The 21,923-nt window shown below is 34.8% G+C and overlaps 1 protein-coding gene across 1 annotated transcript; it reads right to left on the bottom strand.

Annotated features, from left to right (window-relative positions):
• Positions 1 to 2,973: 2,973 nt before the first annotated feature.
• LOC132547059 (uncharacterized) lies at positions 2,974 to 18,753 on the bottom strand. Its single transcript, XM_060210808.1, has 12 exons — positions 18,657 to 18,753; positions 16,253 to 16,404; positions 15,240 to 15,545; positions 14,558 to 14,722; positions 13,392 to 13,609; positions 12,091 to 12,291; positions 11,526 to 11,708; positions 10,998 to 11,131; positions 9,497 to 9,634; positions 5,162 to 5,260; positions 4,563 to 4,654; positions 2,974 to 3,240 (listed from the first exon to the last, which is right to left on the bottom strand). Exons 1-12 carry the CDS (start codon positions 18,751 to 18,753, stop codon positions 2,974 to 2,976), a joined length of 2,052 nt encoding a protein of 683 aa, XP_060066791.1.
• Positions 18,754 to 21,923: the final 3,170 nt, after the last annotated feature.

Raw genomic sequence — 21,923 nt, 5'->3', positions numbered from 1 at the left:
TATTAAATACAAGCATATGTGTAAAAAAAATCTAAACGTTAATGGCTTTCTATGAATCACATAAACTTTCACGCGTTTTTTTCTTGATTAACAATCGGACAATTCGTCATTCACTCTACCACAACATAAAAATAGGAAATTGATAGAGAACAGTCCTTATACTGCTGTGTGCTAATTAACATGCATTTGAGACTAAGTTTGTGACCTATACCAATGAAATAGCGTTTCATCATATTTCAAGAACCAATCAGAAAATAGTTTGATAAAAAGAGACCTGGTGTTAGAATAGATATGACACCGCTATTGCAGCTTTTAACCTTAACATAAGAACACTGTACAACATTGTAATGATGGTATGGACGTACAACATGAAGTTATTCATGAAATATTTATGCACAATATTTGATCTACAAACCGATTTCTATACATTTCCACTACACCCCACTATTTTACTAAAATAGGAAAATAAGAATAAGAAAGGATTTCCGACCATTTTACCTTGACATATGACTTAAAAGTCTGATCATGTTTGAAACGTGATGTTTCGCTACTACGGTGTAAATTGATGTAAGCTATATAGGAGATTCAAAAGCAATATTAGCTTTTTATTTCGGAAGCTGTGAAGTGCGACTTTTACCTACGGCTAATGACCCATGGTTTATTATCACGTTGGTGACTTGCTATTCTGATTCTGTAGTGTAAATATGAATGCATGAGCCGAATCGTTCACGATTTCATGAAATAGTGTTAACCTGTTTTACTAAGCACGCATTCACATTATACCTATTTTAATAAGATAACAAACGATAAATCTATAAAGCGTCAATGACTACATGTAGGTATATGTGATTCTTTTCTAACAATTTTAATAGATAAAACCATACATACTAGTATGAAATATAGCAAAATGAATGAAAGCAGAGAATAGGCAGAGATGTGAAAACAAATATTCAAGAACATATTGGTCCCACAGGACAAATTCACATAATTTAATTTTCATGACTTCTTTTCATGAATTCTTAATGACTTTTTGATATAAACCATCTAACGTTATAGAATCATTGATACAACTCTCAATCAGCCGTACAAAAGGAACGTTCGAAAGTTATCCCAAAGGAAACAACAACCGTCATAGCTGTCTAATATGTATATAATACATATAGGTATTTAAACAAGCTAACAATAAGATATGTACATTGTTATAGACTTTCATGAAATATTGGTCTGCAAAAATAATAACAATATGAAACAATAAAAACACAAAAGGCGTTAAATCACTTTCGTAATAAACGAACTAGTGGATGAATCACCTCAAGCCCCGACAAGCCATCCGAGTAAGACATTGCTATAGTTTCCACAATTATCATATGATAAAAATGATATATATGCTGAAAAAATAGGTCAATATTGAATCAGTCAGAAATTAAAAACAAATATTATATGACTTATTAAAGTAAAATTGAAAATTTCGTTCCGCAATTGAAAACAAACCACACAAAAATAGTCTTACTATTCAGTCTACTTCATATATACAATATTCATGTAAAATCCACGTTCCATGCTGTCTAAACTGTAATATACTTGTATTTTCTGCCTTGAATTTAATAGTATGTCTAAAATATATCAAAATACAAACACTGATAATTTTACAAATACAAATTTCATATAGTCCTGTTATTGATCGCATTGATTGAATGGAGACGCATTGGTAACGCCAGGGCTCTCGATCTGCCTGATTTGGGGCCGAATCCCAATGCAAAATAGTATCTTTTTTCCCAATTTAGACCCGAAGTTTTCCCAATTCTAAGGAAAACGCCATTATTTTTCCCAATTCTAAGGGCCCCGGGCCCAAAATGGGGTGTGAGAGCCCTGAACGCATTCGCCTTTCATCAATTTCAATTCTTGGAAGGACGTGAAACATGATGGGGTCACCTGTCCGATCACCCGGGTTTATCCCAGGTAGTCTAGTTTCCTTTCACAGTAAGATACAATGCGCACTCCCATCTGGACCAACAAGAGTGAAAAATATAAGTTGGAAAAATGTTTCGTAATTGTTTTAAGATGAACAAAGTTTAAAAAATGATTTGACACGCATAGATATTGAGACGAACAAAATACAGGAACGAAGCCATCCGTTAACACAAACTGAAAACTCTCAAACTAATTTCCCTAAAGATTGGTGAAATTCAGCCCAGAAAAGGTATTTAATGTCACATGTTAATGACGTCAAACTTTATTTATTTACATAAATCATACGGCTTATCACATAACAAACACAGATAGATTTGTGTCAAACCAGAATTCATCGACTTAAAAGTATAAATTTATCTATCGCTCAAACATCATAATTTGATTGATAAAATTATTACACACTTTAAGTACCTAATATGAGAAAGAATCAAATCACTAGATGTACCGAGGTATACCTTTCATGCATGACGTTGAGATTGTAATGAAGAATGCAAACGTCATGTTTAAGTTGCCATTTTTGCCCCTTACCACTTAGCAAATGCATCGTGTACACAAACAATAAAATATCTGTACAGTGTACAGTTTATATCCAGAATAACTTATGTAAAACATTATTTTACTTATTGATATGAGCTCGGACTTTTTGATAGGTTAGCTATGATATTCATACATGTGTATGTAAGATGCCGTAGACAATTTGTGTGTTATTATCGTTTTGAAAACGCTTTGTTGTTTCTTATGCAACGGATAGTACAAAAAAACATGTGTCAATATCAGGAACTTATTACAGTAAAATACTGTTATAATATTGCTTACGAAATCTACTTTTAGCTGATACATGAATTGGTGGGAAATGCTATTTATTGGTCAAATGGATCGAAAACCAATCTTCATGCCCAAAACATTTTCTGAATTATAAAGGTTGATCTTGTCCCTTTAAACGGTTATTTATTCGGGGTAAGGGTGTGGCCAATAATGTTGCCGAACAGCAACAGTTTGAACTTATTCCGATGAAACATCATTCTTAGAAATATGTCCTTCACATGTACTAGCAAACCAGGCATTTGGATAAATTCGTGCTGTAACTTTTTCCTCTGCTGCTTTTCGACCAAACAAAGGAGGTATTGGTCGTACTGGGTGTTCTTCTTGATACTCAATTGATCCATTGGGACTTTTGACTTCGACTTCGGATGTGTTTTCAGCAGCTTCTTCTGTTTTGATGTCGCATTGCTTTCCACGTAGCCAGAACGTCAGCATCTCTCCTTTACCCTGCACAGTAACAAATCATTTTCAATAATATGAAATATTTGAATTTTGATATCCCAAGAAAATATTACTTGTTTACAGAATATTCATCTTTTGTGTTTATATGCAGAGATTGGGGCTGAAATGAAATGAAATCAAAATTTTGTTTTTAATTTCAAGTTTAAGTTCACCTTCCTAATTGCATTGTCTTTTTACATGATATACTTGACTTCCATTTATATAGAGATTGTTAAACATTTGATGTTGCACTACCAAGTAACAACGATCCTTGTAAAAAGTGAATTTCTCTCTTATGATTTCCGAGAAATACTAATCTGTATGATTTTTTCTCTTCCAGTCACAAATAGTTAGTATACAACATTATAAAGGAAATTACATGTATATTGGCTGTGTTTTTCCAAACACAACAGGCGTTTTTTTCCTATATCTAAGCATGATGACTTCAATTTCCTTTTTGTGAATGTTCCGTATTTTGATAGTAACATCCCTGCACTCTAAATTGATAGTATTTACTGCATCATGATTTTTTGTGCAAGATGTCGTCAACCGACAGAAATCTCATAAAAAAAAAGGTGTTTTAAAGAGTCGTCTTAGTGATTTCATTGAAAAAATGTTATATTTCTTGTTACGGTATGCAGCTTAGATGTATTTGCTGTTTGTTTGTTCCGTTGTTGTTTACTTTAATTTAATCTAAACTTGACTTTGACCAAAATTTACATGGTGGGTGTCGCCGATGAAGCAGAAGACGATTACTCTTTTAGAACATAAAATCTTATTCTCCTACATTTTCAGTCTCCGAGTAAATCTTTCTTTTGTTTATCATTTGCCTTAATTTTATTGAATTTGGATTATTATTATGGTCACTTGTTTTGTTTTTATACAATGAATAAATCCTAAATGACAATTCTGTACCAGTTAAGTAATTCTCTATAGTACTGCTATAAGTTTGAAGTCACGATTAACATTGCGGGCATATTCAACAAAAATAAATAAACAATAAATAAACAAAAAGAAATTACCAGCATGAATCATAATCCAAGCTCATATTTATAGTTTGATCGCTGCAGCCAAAATGATATTATTATTTAGGGAAGTATTGGTACAGTTCACGTTTATGACAGTTAAAAACCGATGTAGATATTATCTTTATGAAACAATTATACTTCATGTGAGGACAACGTTAATTAACTGGAAACATCTTATCTGAGATTTGTTAGGCAAAAGGTCGACGTTGGTTGTTTTTTATGTAAGATACCTCACAATCCCGCGAGACTATTAAAATACTAATTGTTATTGTTGCTTATGCTATAAGAAGAAATTCTTACCTTGATATTTATGAGACCTCTCTCCTTCGTGATATAGTTCCCCGCCTTCTTCAACGCGTTATTGGTCATTTGGGTGATATGTATTTTATTAGCTATAAAACAAAATATCTACATGTCAGATATACGGAATATATGTTAACGTAGCTACTGATAATCCGTCTCTGTGGAAAACATTATTTAAGTCTTTTGTTTTACAGATTTTCAATAATTGATTCTTCATTGTTTATATTAACTTAATTAATTCAATTATCAAACATTTGTGAAATCAACGTTTATCTATCACTAGACGGAAACGTTGTGTATGAGGAGAAACCAAATGATACAATCTCATGATTGGAAATATAATACAACAAATATTATGCAGTGAATTGCTTTCTTAATTTCGATAAAAATCAAATCGAAAATAATTGCTATCCTAGTTGTAAGTTGAAGGAACATAATGGAAATATGAAACAGGTCCGAAGTCTGAAAAATTATATAGACATTATTCTAACGGTCTTAAAAAAACTGATGTGTATGATATGTAAACGATATGAGAAAATATCTATATTATAATTTTATCACTATGAGCATTAACTTTGAAAACAAGTGATACTTACGACTACTTTCCATTTTCATCTTTGCGGCAAGGTTGACAGTCTCACCCAGAACACAATATCTTGGCATGATAGCGCCAATGATTCCGGTAATGCACGGACCTGCTCAGAAAGATGTAACCAAATCATTTCAACAGTATGAGGTAAGCCGTGAGAAATCACACAAGAAATAATTTGCCATGTAACGTGAAAGTACACAAACAAACTATACCATAACGGCGACAATGTGAGCTAACGATATCATTCAAATAAATTATCAAAAAAATCAAACTCAATCTCAATGAGCAAAATATCAGCAAATGTAATATTTACACAAAAATCGTACTGGGAAAATCAAATTACAGATGCCATCAATGGTAGATGGCACAGCCGATCCGTTGAAATCGTCAGCCGAGTCCATCTCTTCACCCCCAGTGCGATGAACATCTGCCATCCCGACATTCAAAGATAAATTCTCTGACTGCCATCCCTGCTCTCGACATTCTGCTAACCTCACACCTGGCATTATTCCTTCCATTTGCTTGCCCACACCTCTCCTCCCACGGCACAGTCAGTTTTTCCAGTATAATCTTCTCCCTCTCCATATACTACAGTACAATGTCTGACCGGAGAGTCGTTTAGACAGAAAAAAAAATCTTCCATTTAAACCCACTTCCATTATCCACTCGTCTGCAATTTGAAATAAACCACCATTCCTGTCAGTTCCAAGCGCTGATGCTTTCTAACATTTCTTCACAAAGTAGTATGATGACACTTCTAAGTGTAACGCTCCTGAATAGATGCCGTCCGACAGCATGGCTGCAAATGGTCAAAGTTCCCTCTTTTGCCGCATATTCACCACCTGTGATGATGTACCGATGTCAGTAAGACGTTATAGACTGCACGTAGAAGGAATTTCAGATGAAATGATGGATATCGCCAGATGGGCTTCCAAGTCAGTAGCCGCTCCTCTGTGTAAGTGATGTCATGTTCTCCAATGAGAACAAGTTACACAACAAAAACCATCGAAGCATGCAGCATGCTACAGAACCAATGTTGGGGCCACTGGTCTTTCGGTTATTGAGGAAACGTTGTTCAAATATCTTAACAATTTTGACCACTGTGAATAAACTTTTCATCCAAGCATGCTACAGATCCTTTATGAGAGAAGTTGTTTAAAATGTACCCTGAGAGGTCAGCTATGTTGAGCTTAAAAATAGTTCTGCACATAAAATACACATTGTCGAAAACGCGAATGCCGTTGAATGTTCCGTTATTGAGAAATTGCGACTTTTCTGAAAAACACTCCTTTGGCTGAGAGGCGTTGACCTCGTTTTCGGGCATCCAAACTTGTGACGTCATAAGTTAAACGCTTTTGCTGATGCAGCCATATTGGCTTTACTGTGCTACATGTGATTATGATCTATTTTGGGATGTTCCGGGGTAATTTCTTTATTTATTTACGTGAAAGTACTTCACATCTTCGCAATATTTAAGGTAGTGAACGAGGGGTCGATGAATTAGCGCTTAAATCCGCTAAAATGGCTTCCTATCGAGGAGGGAAGCGGTGTGCAGCGTGCGGTTGTCGTAACACTAAGTTGACAAACACGGATGGGATGTCGATGCATGCCTTCCCATTAAATAGGCCAGATTTATGCAAACAATGGATTCAGTTTGTCAGGAAAAAGAGAGACATGTGGAAAGGTCCAACGAAATATTCATATTTATGTTCAAAACACTTCGACGGAACTTCATTTCCAATTCGGTATAATGTAATGAAAGCAATGGATCGGACTCCGCCGAGTTCGACTAAATGACGATGTTATTTTCCTCCTCACTGGATACATCGTCTTGTAACTCCGGTTCAAATCGGTAGGGCTGGATTCCGTCTTCAGAAATATCAAAACTCCATCCCCTATCAGGTGCGGTGTCGTTGTCATTGTCAGTCATGTTGGCTGCCATTTCTGTTGAACTTATGTCGTCACGAGTAGAAGCGCCTCGATTCCGCGGAAATGACGATTACGCCGATTAGGTCTGAGCTGACAGGTGAAAATCGACAAATTTGAGCTTTAATAACTCGACACTGGGGCCGCGGATTTGACGGGGTTTACGTTATTATTATTTTTACGGCATTCTTAACATTATATCTAAATATAAAATTACATTCAGGTTGCACTTAATGCTGCGTTATGACATAAATTAATTGAACTTGTGGAAGGTCATAACAATATTAAAGTTTTAATTCTCCACCATCTTTGAAACACTGAGGTAGGATGTACAACACATTAGCAACGATAATTATTTTGATAGATAAACACAGAGGCCGTGTTGTATTGTACGAAATAAGCACTAGATAGTAAATGAACACAATCCTTACTCAATCTTATAAGAATTATATGATCAAAGTCCAGTATAAAACTTCATTATTTTGCAACAAAATTATCCCTATATATTATGATGTTATAAATGATAATTAAAATGACATTTTAATGTACTTTATACATGCAAGGAGTTGTTGTCATGTGGTTCATATGTTGTAAATAATATTAAATATTCGGTAGGATTTTTGACAATTCAAATTTCGCGGCCTTTGGTTTTGATGCGGAAGGGGGAAAGGGATGTGATGAGCATGTGCATCAAGTCATTACCAGACAAAGAAACAAAGGGAAAAGACGCATATAGCAGGTCAGTCAGTGTTTTGATTGTTTTACATATATTTTAGAAACTACGTCTTAACCCGCCTCCACTCCCTTCTCCTTTCGTAGAGCAATAAAGGTTATCAGACACAACAGTGGATGTTCATCTTTCTTATTACTTGTATGTATTAAGTTGTTGTCATTAACTAGGTTTGGGCGCTTGGGACCCCAACCTAGGACCAAATGTTTTCTTATGCGTTCATTTTTTATAATAAGTGTATGTATTAATTATTAGTTTGTTGTTATTAATTAGGTTTGGGCATTTGGTCCCCACCCAGGACCAAATGTTTTTCTGATGTGTCCGTCTTTTATAAAACATGTATGTATTAATTTCTTGTTATAAACTAGGTGTGAGCGTTTTTGATCCCCGCCTAGGACCAAATGTCTTCTCATGTAAAATTTGTTGTTCATGCTTGAAACTCTTATGTTTTCGTGTGTGTTCGTCGTTTATATATTAATAAACGGCCAATTTCAATCATAGCTGATCTTTTGTCTTGTCTTTTATGCTTATACATTTGGTCCAACTAGCTTGCCCTCACGACGGCCATGTATAAATACACAATTAACTCACGCTGCAATGAATGTGAATAATTATTAACCCAGACTTGTATCTCCTTCTATACAAGTAGCTATGAAGAGGTCTTTGACTCAATGAAAGGTTAAAGAAACCCGTAACTGGATGCATTGCTCAAGCCTTGCGTTAGTATTTCCTATTTTGTCCTGATTATATATGTATTCTACATTGAGTTACTGTATGCTCATGTGTTGAGCTATTCGTTAACGTAGTGCAGATCCTGAGAAAGCGCAGTACTTCTTTGAGCAGAGACAAGCTTTAAAGTGTACGTTGCTTAATTCACCTTACACTTATTTTACATATATATTTTGTATCATGGCGTTGACTTGGAAAGTCTGTGTTTGTATGTATCTGATATTGATATACATTTTGTAGATCTTAGCGGATGTTGACATGTTTTATCAGTATAGCTTATGTTTATCCCGACCTTTCCATACTAGTAAGATAGATCAAGTTAACACGCGATGCATGATGTGTGTATGATGCATGGACGATGTTCAGCCAATAGAAAAACTGAAACCCTCAATCTAATGAGTGCACAATGGACGAACACTGAGCGATACAGGTACGAAATATCACTGCAACCTCTCACATCAAATCCCCTTTTAAAAGTTATGTTATATTTTTTGGATTCGACGATACTGTAAAAGTTGTTATTTTTGTGGCGTCCTTGTTCTCTTATTTTTGAGGAAGTAATAAAACAGCGTATATTGACTACCTTAAAAATAGAACATAATAAAGAAAACTATTTCATGACTTCCGCGAGAAAATTACACATTTCTTGCATTTATAATATTAACCATCATGTATGCATCTCTAGCGAACGTTAAGCAGTTCTCATTATAAAGTGACAACAATTTGTTCATTTCTAGTGAACTCTCATAATTGTGATTGATTTATGTAAAAAGTATGTTCTCTTTTGATACAAAGATATAAAGTTAGAGAAACAAAAAGGAATTTGTTTGATATAAATCTCGTATTTTTATTCTCAGTTGCAAAAAAATACACCCTCATACAAAATTTTGATATTTTTCATCGAATGAATAACGTTATTATACACCTGTATATGTATTGCTAGATGTAACCTACCTGTATTGATTCCGATGAGAAGCTGTACGTATCTGTTACCGGATACAGCGAAACGTTTAGTCTGGATAAGCTGTAGCATTTCCAGTGCAAGATCTGCTACCTCAGATGAATGCCTGTCTTCGTTCCGGGTCGGCAATCCTACAACGCATCAACATTTAAAAGGTGCAAATTTTTCAATTCTTCAAACAGCTTACATTCTGTTACTATCATCAATATCAAGTCGATTTCTTGAGTAACTGGAGTAACTTATTTTTCAGAACGAACAGGAGCTTTAACGAGTTGGGGAACGGATATATCCCATAAAACGTGGCAGTCTCAACTTATCCGGTTCAATGTGATCCGCATCACTACGCGACTAAATCTCATATATTTTAGATGACTGACTTGTATTAATTCTAATTTATTTAAACATTGATCACTTTTAAAATTGTGTATTATTAGAATGCATAAACGAGACAATTTTACTTTTCAAATGACATGTTTGATTGGTCGATTAATTAACCAATCAAATATGCTCTTTGAAAAGTTAATTTGCACTGTTCCTATTTTGAGAATACAAACAACAATGATGACTGATTGGATTTGAATGAAGCACTACGTGAACAGTAGTCCGCTACCTGAGATTATTTTTAACTGGATACTTAACGTAGGTTCGGAGTTTGTATACGCATATATTTAACAGAAGAATGTCTCCTGAAAATAAAATAAATACATGTCAACAGCGTGTTTATTTGATACTGACCTTAAGCCACCTATATTTCAGCGGACAGATACACCTACATCGGGGATTTCGCCGGTCTTGTTTCACCCAAAGGTGTGTAAATTTAGTCTGTTGTATCTTAATTAGAGTTTTCCTTGTTATATTTTTGCGATTGTTTTGGTACCAAACGTGAAAAAATGTTCTCGCAAGATCTTTGAGCCAGTTTCCTGAATCAAAATCTTATTAACTTAGCATTTCAAAATTATCATGAGGAAGTAAATCGAAGGTGCGATCTCATACAGATCGCGACACGGAAGAAGGGAGACAACTTCCTTTTCTGTCCTCGTCAACAAACATCATTTGTACCTTGATCAGACGATTAACAGGAATATGCGCATCACATTCTTGACCTCGCCACAGTCTCAAATGTCAAATGACATCACTGACATCAATATGTCATTAATACTAGTACATATCACTTCTGATAATTATACATGTATTCTTCCGTCATTCTGCACCACAGATTCCTTATGTCGATAGCATTCATTTAGAAACCATAGCCACGCCCCTCTTGCCCTCTTCAGAACTATTCCTACACGTACCTATCACGTTCTATATTATAAAGACGACAAACTCTTGACATAGTCAGTGTAAATGTTGAAAAAGGTCACGTAAATTCAACAACGGAGGTAAAGTGGAATAGTTAGTCGTAATTTTGTAAAACAAAATAAGATATTTTACAAGAATCTTTAACAATGTACAAAATGTTGCTGGCGTGTAAAAAGTAAGATTTCCACGTACCTGAAGCGACCATATAGCAGTCTTTGATCGTCTCCACCTTGTATGCATTGTAGTTCTCTATAAGATCGTCCATCGTTCCATACACAGAATTCATCAGCACCACTATTTCATCGGGCGAACACTTACTTGATATTCTTTTCAAAAAAGCAATATAAAATGGATCTTAATTATTGTTATCTTATTAGTTCCTAGAATGTTGTGATGACATATATGTAATACGATATATCGTAGTAGTGATTGGCTGATGGTGCCATGGTGACATCCTAATTTCATGGCGCCATATGTATTGTATTATTATCGAAGAAAAGATATTCAATATAATTGTATATAAAGAGACACTTAATAAGCGTATCCATTTTGTCTCGTTCGTGTCTCTTATGTACGAAACATTCCGACTAGCAAAAGGACTACGATACCTTTGGTCAAAACAAAAAAGTCAGTTATCTATTGCACCTGTATGCGTAGAGAAATGATGTATTACTATTATTGTTATCAATATATCATCATCATTATTATTAATTAAACCACCTGTTAAATCCGAAGATATCGAGGAAGAGGATGGTCACTGCATTGAAGTACTCTGGGGCTATTTCAACGTTTTTCTTCAATTTTTCTGCTACAAGAGCTGGTACCATCTGGTATAGAAGTCCGTCCGCCCGTTTCTTTTCTATTCTCAGATCATTAGTACGATCCACCAGTGTCAGTCCATACCTGCCAACAAACCAAGATGTCTTTAGCTTCTAGGCTTAAACTCTACAGGTTATTTTTCCAAAGGGAAATTCTTTCAAAGGGCAATTCAAGATAATGCAATCACCACTATCAGACATCTGTTATTCAACCTTCTATACCCACCTGTGCATCCTCTGCCTCACACTCAATATTTACCTCAACCTACCATTCCCACCTATGCATTCTCTGCCTCACACTCAATATTCACCTCAACCTACCATTCCTACCTGTACATCCTCTGCCTCACACTCAATATTTACCTCAACCTACCATTCCTACCTGTACATCATCTGCCTCACATTCAATATTTACCTCAACCTACCATTCCTACCTGTACATCCTCTGCCTCACATTCAATATTTACCTCTGAAAGCTATTCGTCAGGTTCTGCGTAATGTAGATGACAAGAGGACACATGACGAGTACAACGAAGAGGAAAGCTGCACTGACTGCTAGATTGTTTGTCGTCTGGTCAATAACGATGTCAAGGATATCGATAATTTCGTATCCAAGGTCTCGCTGAATCTCAAGCAAAGTATCCAAATAAATAGTCATATTGTCGAACCTGCGAGAAAGAAAGTCTGACATTTATAACAACTCAAATTTGCAATCTGCTGCCATATTCGTTTAATAAATAGGACCAACCATGCCTAGCTATTGTGTTAGGACAACACATATCATACCAACCAACGTTGGAAAATTTCATAATATGGATTTAAATCAATGACTGCATTAAATTGTTTGAACGTCCAAAATACACACATCAACTTGTCTAGATAATGATTCACAAGCATTACTTAGATATTAAACTTTTGGGGTTTTTATTTTGAAATAACAACAAATGAAAAGTATAGGGTAATATAGTATTCATTTAGATTTTGCTGTGATGAAATGTCTGTAAGCAGGAGGGAAACCACTAAAAATGTGTATTTATTGTATTTATTCATTCCAAAACAAAGGTTTTTAAGGAACGGGTGCTAATTTAGCCATACTGCGATCATTTAGTTATAGGATAAAATTTTCGGGAAAACATTTAAGGTCAGCAGCATATATTATGTTTTCCAAAACATCAGATTTTGTGTGGAAAATAGAAAAAAAAAAACAAAGATATATTGGTAACGCTCTTAAAAACCCAATTTTACGTTGAAATCTGTCTTTTTTGTTTTCTGTTACCAGGTTTTAAGAACGAAGTTGTCAAAAGTTATTATGTGGAAACAGTCATATATTTTACTACTGATATATTTACACTGAACACAGATTTTGCCATAATCTGAAATGTCACATCAACCAGCCTAACCATATCTGGAGAAAAATATTAAAACGTTTGGGGAATCATTATCTGTGCTTGGCAAATGGCTGACCCTAAATCCGTCTGAATGACACAACTGACACCCTCCTTTTGCTTCTGAAAGTTTATAGCAAGAAATGTTATAATTTATGACGTTCATGACAATGCCTTAAACACGAAAATAATTAAAAATGACGTCATGATTAATAACGTGAAATTGAATGTCATATCCAAATATAGAACATTTTCTCTCATTTCGGATGTTATCGCAAGGTTATCATTAAATGACAGCCATTATCCGACGCCATTAACAGTTAGTTGCATGACTGTGACAATACTGCAGATATTGGGAAAAAAAGAATAAGAATAAAACATACCAATATCGCGCCTTTTCCATATCAGGGTATGTTGCTTCAACGGTGTGATGTTGTATCTCTTTCCGGAAATTGTTGATAATGCCAGTGATATTGGTCTCAACCATTTTGACACCGGAAGTATAGAGGCGATCGACCCTTGCGGAATAAAGCTCTGCAGTAGTATATAATGCTTTAAATCTGCTAATGCGGTTGTTATACATCTCAAAATATTCCCGAGTCTGCAATAGATCAATGATTCCATTTCATTTGAATCCAAAAATTCCAATATCATAGTTCTTCTGGACTGTCTTCAATCGATCAATGTCGTTAAATGTACATGATTTGAATTTCGTTAGAATCTAGATCGGATAGAAATCAGTAATAAAATAAGCTAATTATTGTATATCTTATTCTAAAGAAATAACATTGTTTTGTGAGCAGCATATAAAGAGATTTGGCAATTGTTTGAATATTACGACATATTGCCTTCATTTTAGCGAGTAGATACATATGACTGGCTGATTGTTGTCATTTTGTTGTTTCGTTTTGTCGCCCCAACAGAATGATAGATTTCGTCTTTTTGCTCCAGATAATCAGTCTTTTCGAGAAATACTGAAAAAGCCAAGTCGCTAACTTGCCACGTTATTTGTCGTCTTTTCGCCAAGATAAAATGATGTTTTCGCGGCAAAACATAATAAATGTCGGGGCGACCCGCAAATTAACGACTTCATTTTTTTCGTTTTTTTTGCGTTACGGCGACTTTTTGTTATGTCACCGCGAAAAGACCGTAATTGTCGAGGGCAAAAGATTAAGATTAGCCTTCTATCGTGTTGGGAGGGGCAAAGAAAAACGAAATGGTAAAAGTCAGTCACCAAATATATGTAAACAGATTTTCATACATTGCAAAAATAGAGAAACTTTGACACTGATGACAAGTCCGTTATCAAAATGTCTCGTGCGATTTGTCGAGCTGGCTTGAGATATGAAAATATCTTTATTGTTTCCCTAATATATTGGTCAGTTATGAGGAAAAACAGAACTGATATTGCATGTAACAAACAAAAGGAGCACTGCAATATAGGAAAGTAGAGCTATGATTCAAAATATTTGAATAGAACAATACTAAAATGAATAATTCAATAAATTATCTCCCTTAGAATCAAACCTCATTTTGTAAAGCCATTTACCTTGAAACCTCCTTGCACAAAGAAGAGAGTACCGAGGGCACGTTCAATTCCAACGTCCTGTTTACCACTGGTCAGCTTGAGATAGGCGACTAGAGTCTTCCACACCACAGCGAACTGACCTCTAGTTATAGACTTGTAGAGCCACACAATCACTACGTCTATAACCTTGAAAATAAAAATGGCAAGCCTCTATTCGTTAGTTAACCAAGTGGTTCTTTTTATGTTCTGATTCGGGAACGTGATTTACCTGGCAGGTGTCGTCGAAGAAGCAGAAGACGCTTATTCTTCGGATTTGAGTTTGAATTAAAATTCTGTTGACATATCGAGTATTTTTTTCCACTGTTTTCATGACAGTTCATATAAATATCCCCAGTGGTCATATCTTGTTCATGTTCTTTCCTGTCAAGTTACTTCACGAGTTTTCATTTTCGAAGATTATTGTTTTCGCGGTTTTGTCTTATTATTGTAGTAAAAAGGATGTGTTTATTCAAGAATGTCAAAACACGAACTAAATATATAGATATATTTATAAATAGATAGCGTATCGTACATATCAATATATAATCAACATTTGATAACAAAAATTCCAAATCGCTAACGTTTTCAAGCATTATATATATAATTTACGATGCCACCACGGAACAAAGAAAGCTATATCGAAAGAAACCAGATATCAACAAACCTGAGTATAGAACTCCATCTCAACATGGAGATTAAACGTGTCTTTAGACAGCAGCTGACGGTGGAATTTAAGATATTCCTGTAGTTTTCCCTTGGACTCGAACTCTGTCCTCTTCTCGTTGTCCAAATCAGCTGGCCATTCGGAGAGGGCGTCTATGGCTTTATCGGTGAACATGTACTCCGTCAAGAGAAAGGTTTTCGTCTCCGGCCCGAGGTCACTCAGATACAATACGCTCATATCTCGCTCTTGCTGCAAATGATGGATAAGCTTGCCTAGTTCCACGCTAAGTTGTAACTGGAATTTTGTCTGTGGCAAGAGGAAAAACAACAACACATTTCTTCAATCCGGTCGTTGTGGCCGTGTATGGCAGTCATAAATGATTAATGGATTCTTTCAAATCAAAAGTTTGCCAAACCCATAACCTGCCAACCCGATGGTTGGTATCTCCATATTTATACAAATATATACGATTCGGCCTCATTTTGCCTCATTAAGGACTAAATATGAGCAAAGAACTTTTCACTTCCATCTTAAATTCGCCCTCCCCGGTCATGGACGAAGGAGTAAAAAAAATATTCTCGGTACATAGTATCACCCAAAAAGGGCGAATTTCTTTCTTATCGTGCATGCTTTTTTACGAAAGTGATTGCTTGGCATCGTGGTCTTGACGTCATAGTTATTAACCTTGTCTCAAGCAGGACCTTTCTCATGGATATTGCTGACTCGTCTAGCTGTTCAACATAACATTTTTCAGAACTACTTAACACCATTCTTAGCGTTATCGTATCTTGGTTACAATCTGTGATACTGTTTATCCTCGAAGTGAAATTAATAGTAGGTAGATCTTAGATCCTTCCAAAGAGCTTTTAACCAGTATTAAATTATCTTTTCTCAGTTGCAACGTCCACGATACAAATATGTACTCTTTTTTATGTTTCTATCTACAGTACATCGATAGAAACTTTTCGACAGCAATGTCCAGCGATGAAATAATAATAACAGAACTTTCTTACCTTTTCATTCTCCGTCTTCCTCTTGACGATGTCCGTGAGCGTGTACACACTGAATGCCCATAGTCCTAGGATGGGCAACACCGTCAGACACAGCATCTTTACAAGCTGTAGGCGATTGCCAATATCAGTCAACTGCTTATCTCGACAAATATCTGTAAATCAGAGGTAAATGTGTAAATAGTAAACCATGATACTGAAATCTTTCCAGTGTTATACCAAAGTTCTACAAAATGTTTAATGCTAAGGCGGAGTTAAGAGTTTACAAACCTATGCTGGTAATTTGTGTAATTATCAACTCTTGATGATGCAAACAAAGTATTTTTTAAAAAAAATTGTTTTCCGTCTTGCGCCATTTTTGGAGATTTCTTTGTCGAGATGCTTGTTTCCTGACATTTTATCTTTTACAAGTATTATTTTTATATTTAGCAACACTAACCTTTATTTCTGGTCATTCATTCCATGAATATGTGAAAAATGTCATTTTAAACTTTAACATGTCAGGCATCATAAAGCAAAATAAATATTTGGGTTCTCTCCATTTTCATATTGATGATATATCATAAGATATTATCGTTTACCGGATATATCATGATATTGTTAACTTGAATTTGTGCACCTCTACATTTTAATGACCATTTTTTTAAACCAATATCACTAAACGAATCTGCTGGACTTTCAGCTACAATCCGATCCAACACACAAATATTCCATTGTGGATTGTTAAAATTATTAAAAGTATTATCCATCTCAGCAAGTATTTCGTTTAAAAACTGATGAAGAACGGACAGTTTAACTGGTACCTTATATATAAAGATGAATGTATAAATGTTGTGCATGTTGTCAATTATTGTTGTTAACTTTTACCATAATAATTAGGGGGTTTAACATTAAATATAGTATAAGGAATAGGTCAGGTATCCCGATGTTTTTTTCTCTGTAATAGAAACAGGGACCCAAGTCTTAATCTTTTGAAATCCAGTAATCATATAGTGTTTTTTTTCTTCTAAATTTCATAGCATCATAATGTGTTTTGAAAACATAAGTAATTAAAAAATATTTAGTACCCAAACTTAAAACACTACAGCATTGCAGGTTTGATTATAAAAATCATTAGTTAAGTCCTCAGCGTCAGTGATGAATCCTAGAAGGACGAAACAGCTGTATGATGAAACATCACTGATGAGTCCTAGAAGGACGAAACAGTTGTTTGGCGCAGTTAACGTTATAAATTGGCTCTACTATGTCAAATATCTAACTTTGTATTAAAAGGTGTTATTAGATGTTTTTTGCGTGTACAAAAGTGCAGGTGTTTTTATATCATTTCAAATGGTAGCACGGTATATAGAATATAGAATGTATTTAAACCTGCTGTTCACTTGTGTGTCTCTCGCACAATCACTGAAATATTATGTTTCAAAGAAGTTTACTAAACTGTTCCTAATTACATTGCTAATAATTGCCAAAAAGAACTTATACCAAATATGACGTGTCTCATATAAAAATCCAAAATAAGTAATCGTGTATCTAGAGAAGATTTAAATAAGGTCATGTTTTCATATGATATAGAGATGCAGTTAGGATTCATCCACCACGAGGAGTCATTTCCTAACCAGCAACTCTAACATACTACAATACAGGAAAGAATCACATCAACAGCGAAAACATACGTTACAGAGTAAAGACATACCATCTATGGAAACTTGTATTGTTTATATATAAATATTTCATGATAAAAAATTAGCTCATGATCATCAATCGCCTTTAGGGGTCCTTCTCTCCGTCCTGAAAAAATTATTTTCGATATTTCTGCAGAAGTTCTAACATCTTTCTGAAACTATTCCATTTACGCTAGCGTGACTTTTTATTTTAAGATTGATCATACTAATCAAACTAGCTTACAACTGGTCATCTTAGATAAAAATAAACAAACAAACATATTGCTTTTGTTATCGCAAAAAATTCTACATGAATATTCCTCTGACTTATAATAGATCTAGTTGGCACCCGGTGTCCTATGTTCTACTTTGAGACTGATTAACAAAATGAAAATTCAAACTGGCGGCCATCTTGATTTCGTACCTAGGTAAATTGTTTTCACGAATTTTCAGGTAGTTCTGGTGTATCTTTCTTAACGTTTTATGTTGACATGTGAGTATTGTCTTGTTGTTTTTGTAACGTAGCCTTCCCGTCGTTCCTTATTGTAGATGTTAAATATCTTGCCTGATTAAATTTGAGAATGGTCGGACGAATAATGTTGGATGTTAACATTTGAATTTGTATAGACTAATTCCTAGTACAGCAAGGATTCTACATGTCTCGACAAGTTACTCGTTACATGGTGGGCGTAGTATAGTAAGTGTGATCTCACTCTACCTTGATGAAATCATTAATGAAAATAACTTACCCATGCTGTTTACTCCTCTGCCTTTATCGCAGGAGTTCTGACTTCCAAACGACGAAAACGATAAAGTTCTCTTGTTGGAATTCCCGCTCGTACTCATTAGGTGAGATTATCACGAACCTGTTGCATTACAAAGTCGTTAGGTTTACTTATGCAATTGTAATAATTGACAACAATTGACTGGCATATATTACATAAAGCCTACTATCATTCTGTTACATTTTCATCGCCAAGTAACCCTACCTTGGCTTGCCTGATGGGGAAATGGTATGCATCTCCGTTTTCATTTTCCATAAACGAATTGTGATTTGTACCTGTGTCCCACTTAAAATTAGTGTTAGGTGGACGATTCGCGAATCCGTCAAATAGAGATGGGGCGATCTCTTTTAGCTCTCTCGCCTATTTGCTCTTCACCAAAACTCACTCTGGGAGTGTCTCTTATTTTAACATTACATGTCACTATTTTAAGTCTTACAGGAAAGCTCCCGTTAAACGCTACATGGTATATATGAATCCTCTATAGTTGATGAAAATGGCTCAGGAAGTGACCGGATGTTAAAATTTGTATTAAAAAGTACCATTCAATAATGTGACACGCTAAGTTCAGCTGAATATGGTATATCATTCAAATCATGAAAATTACATTCTTTTCTGGTCACATAACTTAAAAGAACGTTTTGAATATTTTGAATATGTTCTTCTCGTACGCTCATCTCTCACAAAGGAAAAGTGGAAAAGATCTCAGGTTTCATTCTATCCACTTCTGTGATAATACCAAGTTAGACCAAGTATTGATTATATTTTTCCAAAATACATTTGAAAGTATTTGTCCCAGAAATATCATGTCATTGACCTTCTGTCGGAATATAAAACTGCTTTACCAGGATCAATGCAGTTCCCTAACAAGGTAAATATTTAAAGGGACGTTACCTTCTACTTGAAGAGTGATGGCGCTATTGATAGTTTTACATACCTTAGTAACATGTAAGAACATAATAGTTATAACTGACCAGGTTTTACTGAATGTTCAATCACTTCAAAAGTAAAGAAAAAAACGATCTGTCATTAATTTAAGTAAACGACCGAATGACGCAAGTTCGCCCTCATTTTTAATTTTGCATAAATGCTGCGCATACGATACAAAAGTATACATTTTTGGGAAATCAAAAAACAATACGAACCACATAAACTTCACTTGTCAGCTTAATTGATATTCTCTTTGACCGTTTGCCAATTTTAGACTTGTCATATGGATATTTATTTTAAGACATTGAGGCAGTAATATGCCAATATAAATGGTGAATTGAACGATGAACAAAGCAAAGACTAAAATTTCCAACAAAACTCCGATAAAGCTCCGCTTATTTTGCTTGTCATTTAAATTTTCACTGAAGTGTTTTCAAAATTCTCATTTATTTATCGAAAGAAAGAAAACCGTTATATAAGTGTCTTTAATCTCATAGATTTTGGAAGTTTTATTTATTATGTTGTTTTAATCATAAATTCTACTTGAGTTATACTACCGACGAACGTTTTCACATTCCAGGTCTTGAAATCCACAATATTTTCGCAAATGCTGATCCGTATAAAAATTGTATTGAGAATAGTGCACGTATTAGTCTGTATCTACCAAATATTAAATATGTGATAAAGAGTGCCAGTAATTTTCTTTTTCTTACCTTTCAATTTTGTAGGTTAATCTTCCTCTCTTCCTTCCTAATTTATCATTAACTCATCGTGTGCGCATGCGCAAGTAAACTGCGCACCAAATAAGACACGTTGTAGTTACGATCGATAAGACATGGAGTATTTTTAGCTCATGTCGTTGTTAGCCTGCTAGCGTTAACATTACAATATCGAGAATGGGATTCGTGAAGTCTTTACAATAACAGAGTATACTATAAGATTACTATAAGAATATACTTTTAGTACAGTGAGACGTCATTTTCATAATGAAAAATGAGATAAGCTCCTTTCCAACACCCTAGAAAAAATAATACTCCTATTCTATATCTCTCTCATCATTACAACTTTCATATATCAAGACGACTGAAAAACAAAATAATTCAAAATTCCTTTTTTCTTTACTTGACAAAGTTTACAGTGTCTTTATATGAGGGCAATCTTACTGTTATTACAGTAAAATCTGACATTTTCAATAAAATTAAACCTTACAACGATTGCCTACACTGTAACACAGAGAGGAGGTAAAAGTACGCCGCCGGAGAGGAGTGGTTGTTGATATCACGCCTAACCAACAAACTGTGAACGGTTCCAGGATCCGTCGCCATGACGAAGAAATCCTAGCCAAGGAAACATAGATGCATATGTTATCGATTTCTGACAATACCACAGACAGCCAAAAAGTGATAATTAGATGTATTTCAAGATTTATGAAACTATTGGTTTTAGTCGTTATGTGTAAGAAGCTAACACACCTTGGCTCTCGCTGTGAACGGCTGGGTACAGTCACTCCAATATCATTTCACTTGGCATTAATAGGTTTTGGTATAAAGAAATGAATTTCTAGTAATCATGATTTTCACAAATTCATTTTTTATTATTTTTCGATTTCCAACGAACCTTCCGAAAAATTATCATTCCAGGACCAATGAAATTAATTTCATTAATGGGGCTTGAGCAGAAGGACTTTATAGGCAACATTTACTAACATTAATCCTTAGATCTGAAATTGGCGAATATGTTGACTATATTGGATTTTGGACTGACTCGAACAGATATCATATTTGATCAAGGCCATCTCAGGGCAATTTTGAGTACGAAATTTGACATTGGTTTTGTTCAGTAACACAATGATTATTCTGCAAAAGTGTTGAAAAAGCCAGCATATCAAACCTCAGATAAAATCGCTACAGATTTGCCTTCCTTTACATAAATGCTAGTTACCAGCTTGATGCCACCAATGCCAACATTTCAGGCAAGCGTCAGCTGAATATCATCGGTATGATTTAATGTGAAAAGAAAAAGTCGGACGAAGATGTCTTGAGAACATTCTGACCTTTCAGGTCAGTAACTGAAAACGAAAGTTTGATAGAGATAGAGGAAAAGACTTTAAACAAAACGGATGCCATAGTAACAGGAAATCATGGGAGGGAAATCACATATTCTACGTAATAATAGTTTTATTCACAATGTACCTTGTAAATCGCTTAACCCCAAGAATATATACATGTATATATATCTATCCAGCAGTTTCACTTATTCATTACAAAATGATTCTCATTTTCGAAAGAACATTTCACTTTGATG

Source organism: Ylistrum balloti, unplaced genomic scaffold (genome assembly GCF_031769215.1).
Source record: "Ylistrum balloti isolate Yb309-2 unplaced genomic scaffold, AGI_CSIRO_Ybal_v1 Utg369932, whole genome shotgun sequence".
Taxonomy (NCBI): domain Eukaryota; kingdom Metazoa; phylum Mollusca; class Bivalvia; order Pectinida; family Pectinidae; genus Ylistrum; species Ylistrum balloti.
The sequence above is the reverse complement of the archived record's forward strand: the minus strand, read 5'-3'. Positions and strand labels throughout refer to the sequence as shown.

Bases quoted from the DNA above. Each gene is read 5' to 3' on its own strand.
- LOC132547059 (XM_060210808.1), bottom strand. From the start codon at position 18,753: ATGAGTACGAGCGGGAATTCCAACAAGAGAACTTTATCGTTTTCGTCG. The intron at 13,610-14,557 runs GTAAATGGCTTT...GATCTATTGCAG, and splicing joins TTGTGCAAGGAGGTTTCAAG to ACTCGGGAATATTTTGAGAT. The intron at 11,132-11,525 runs GTGGTTTAATTA...TTTTTTGAAAAG, and splicing joins GATATCTTCGGATTTAACAG to AATATCAAGTAAGTGTTCGC.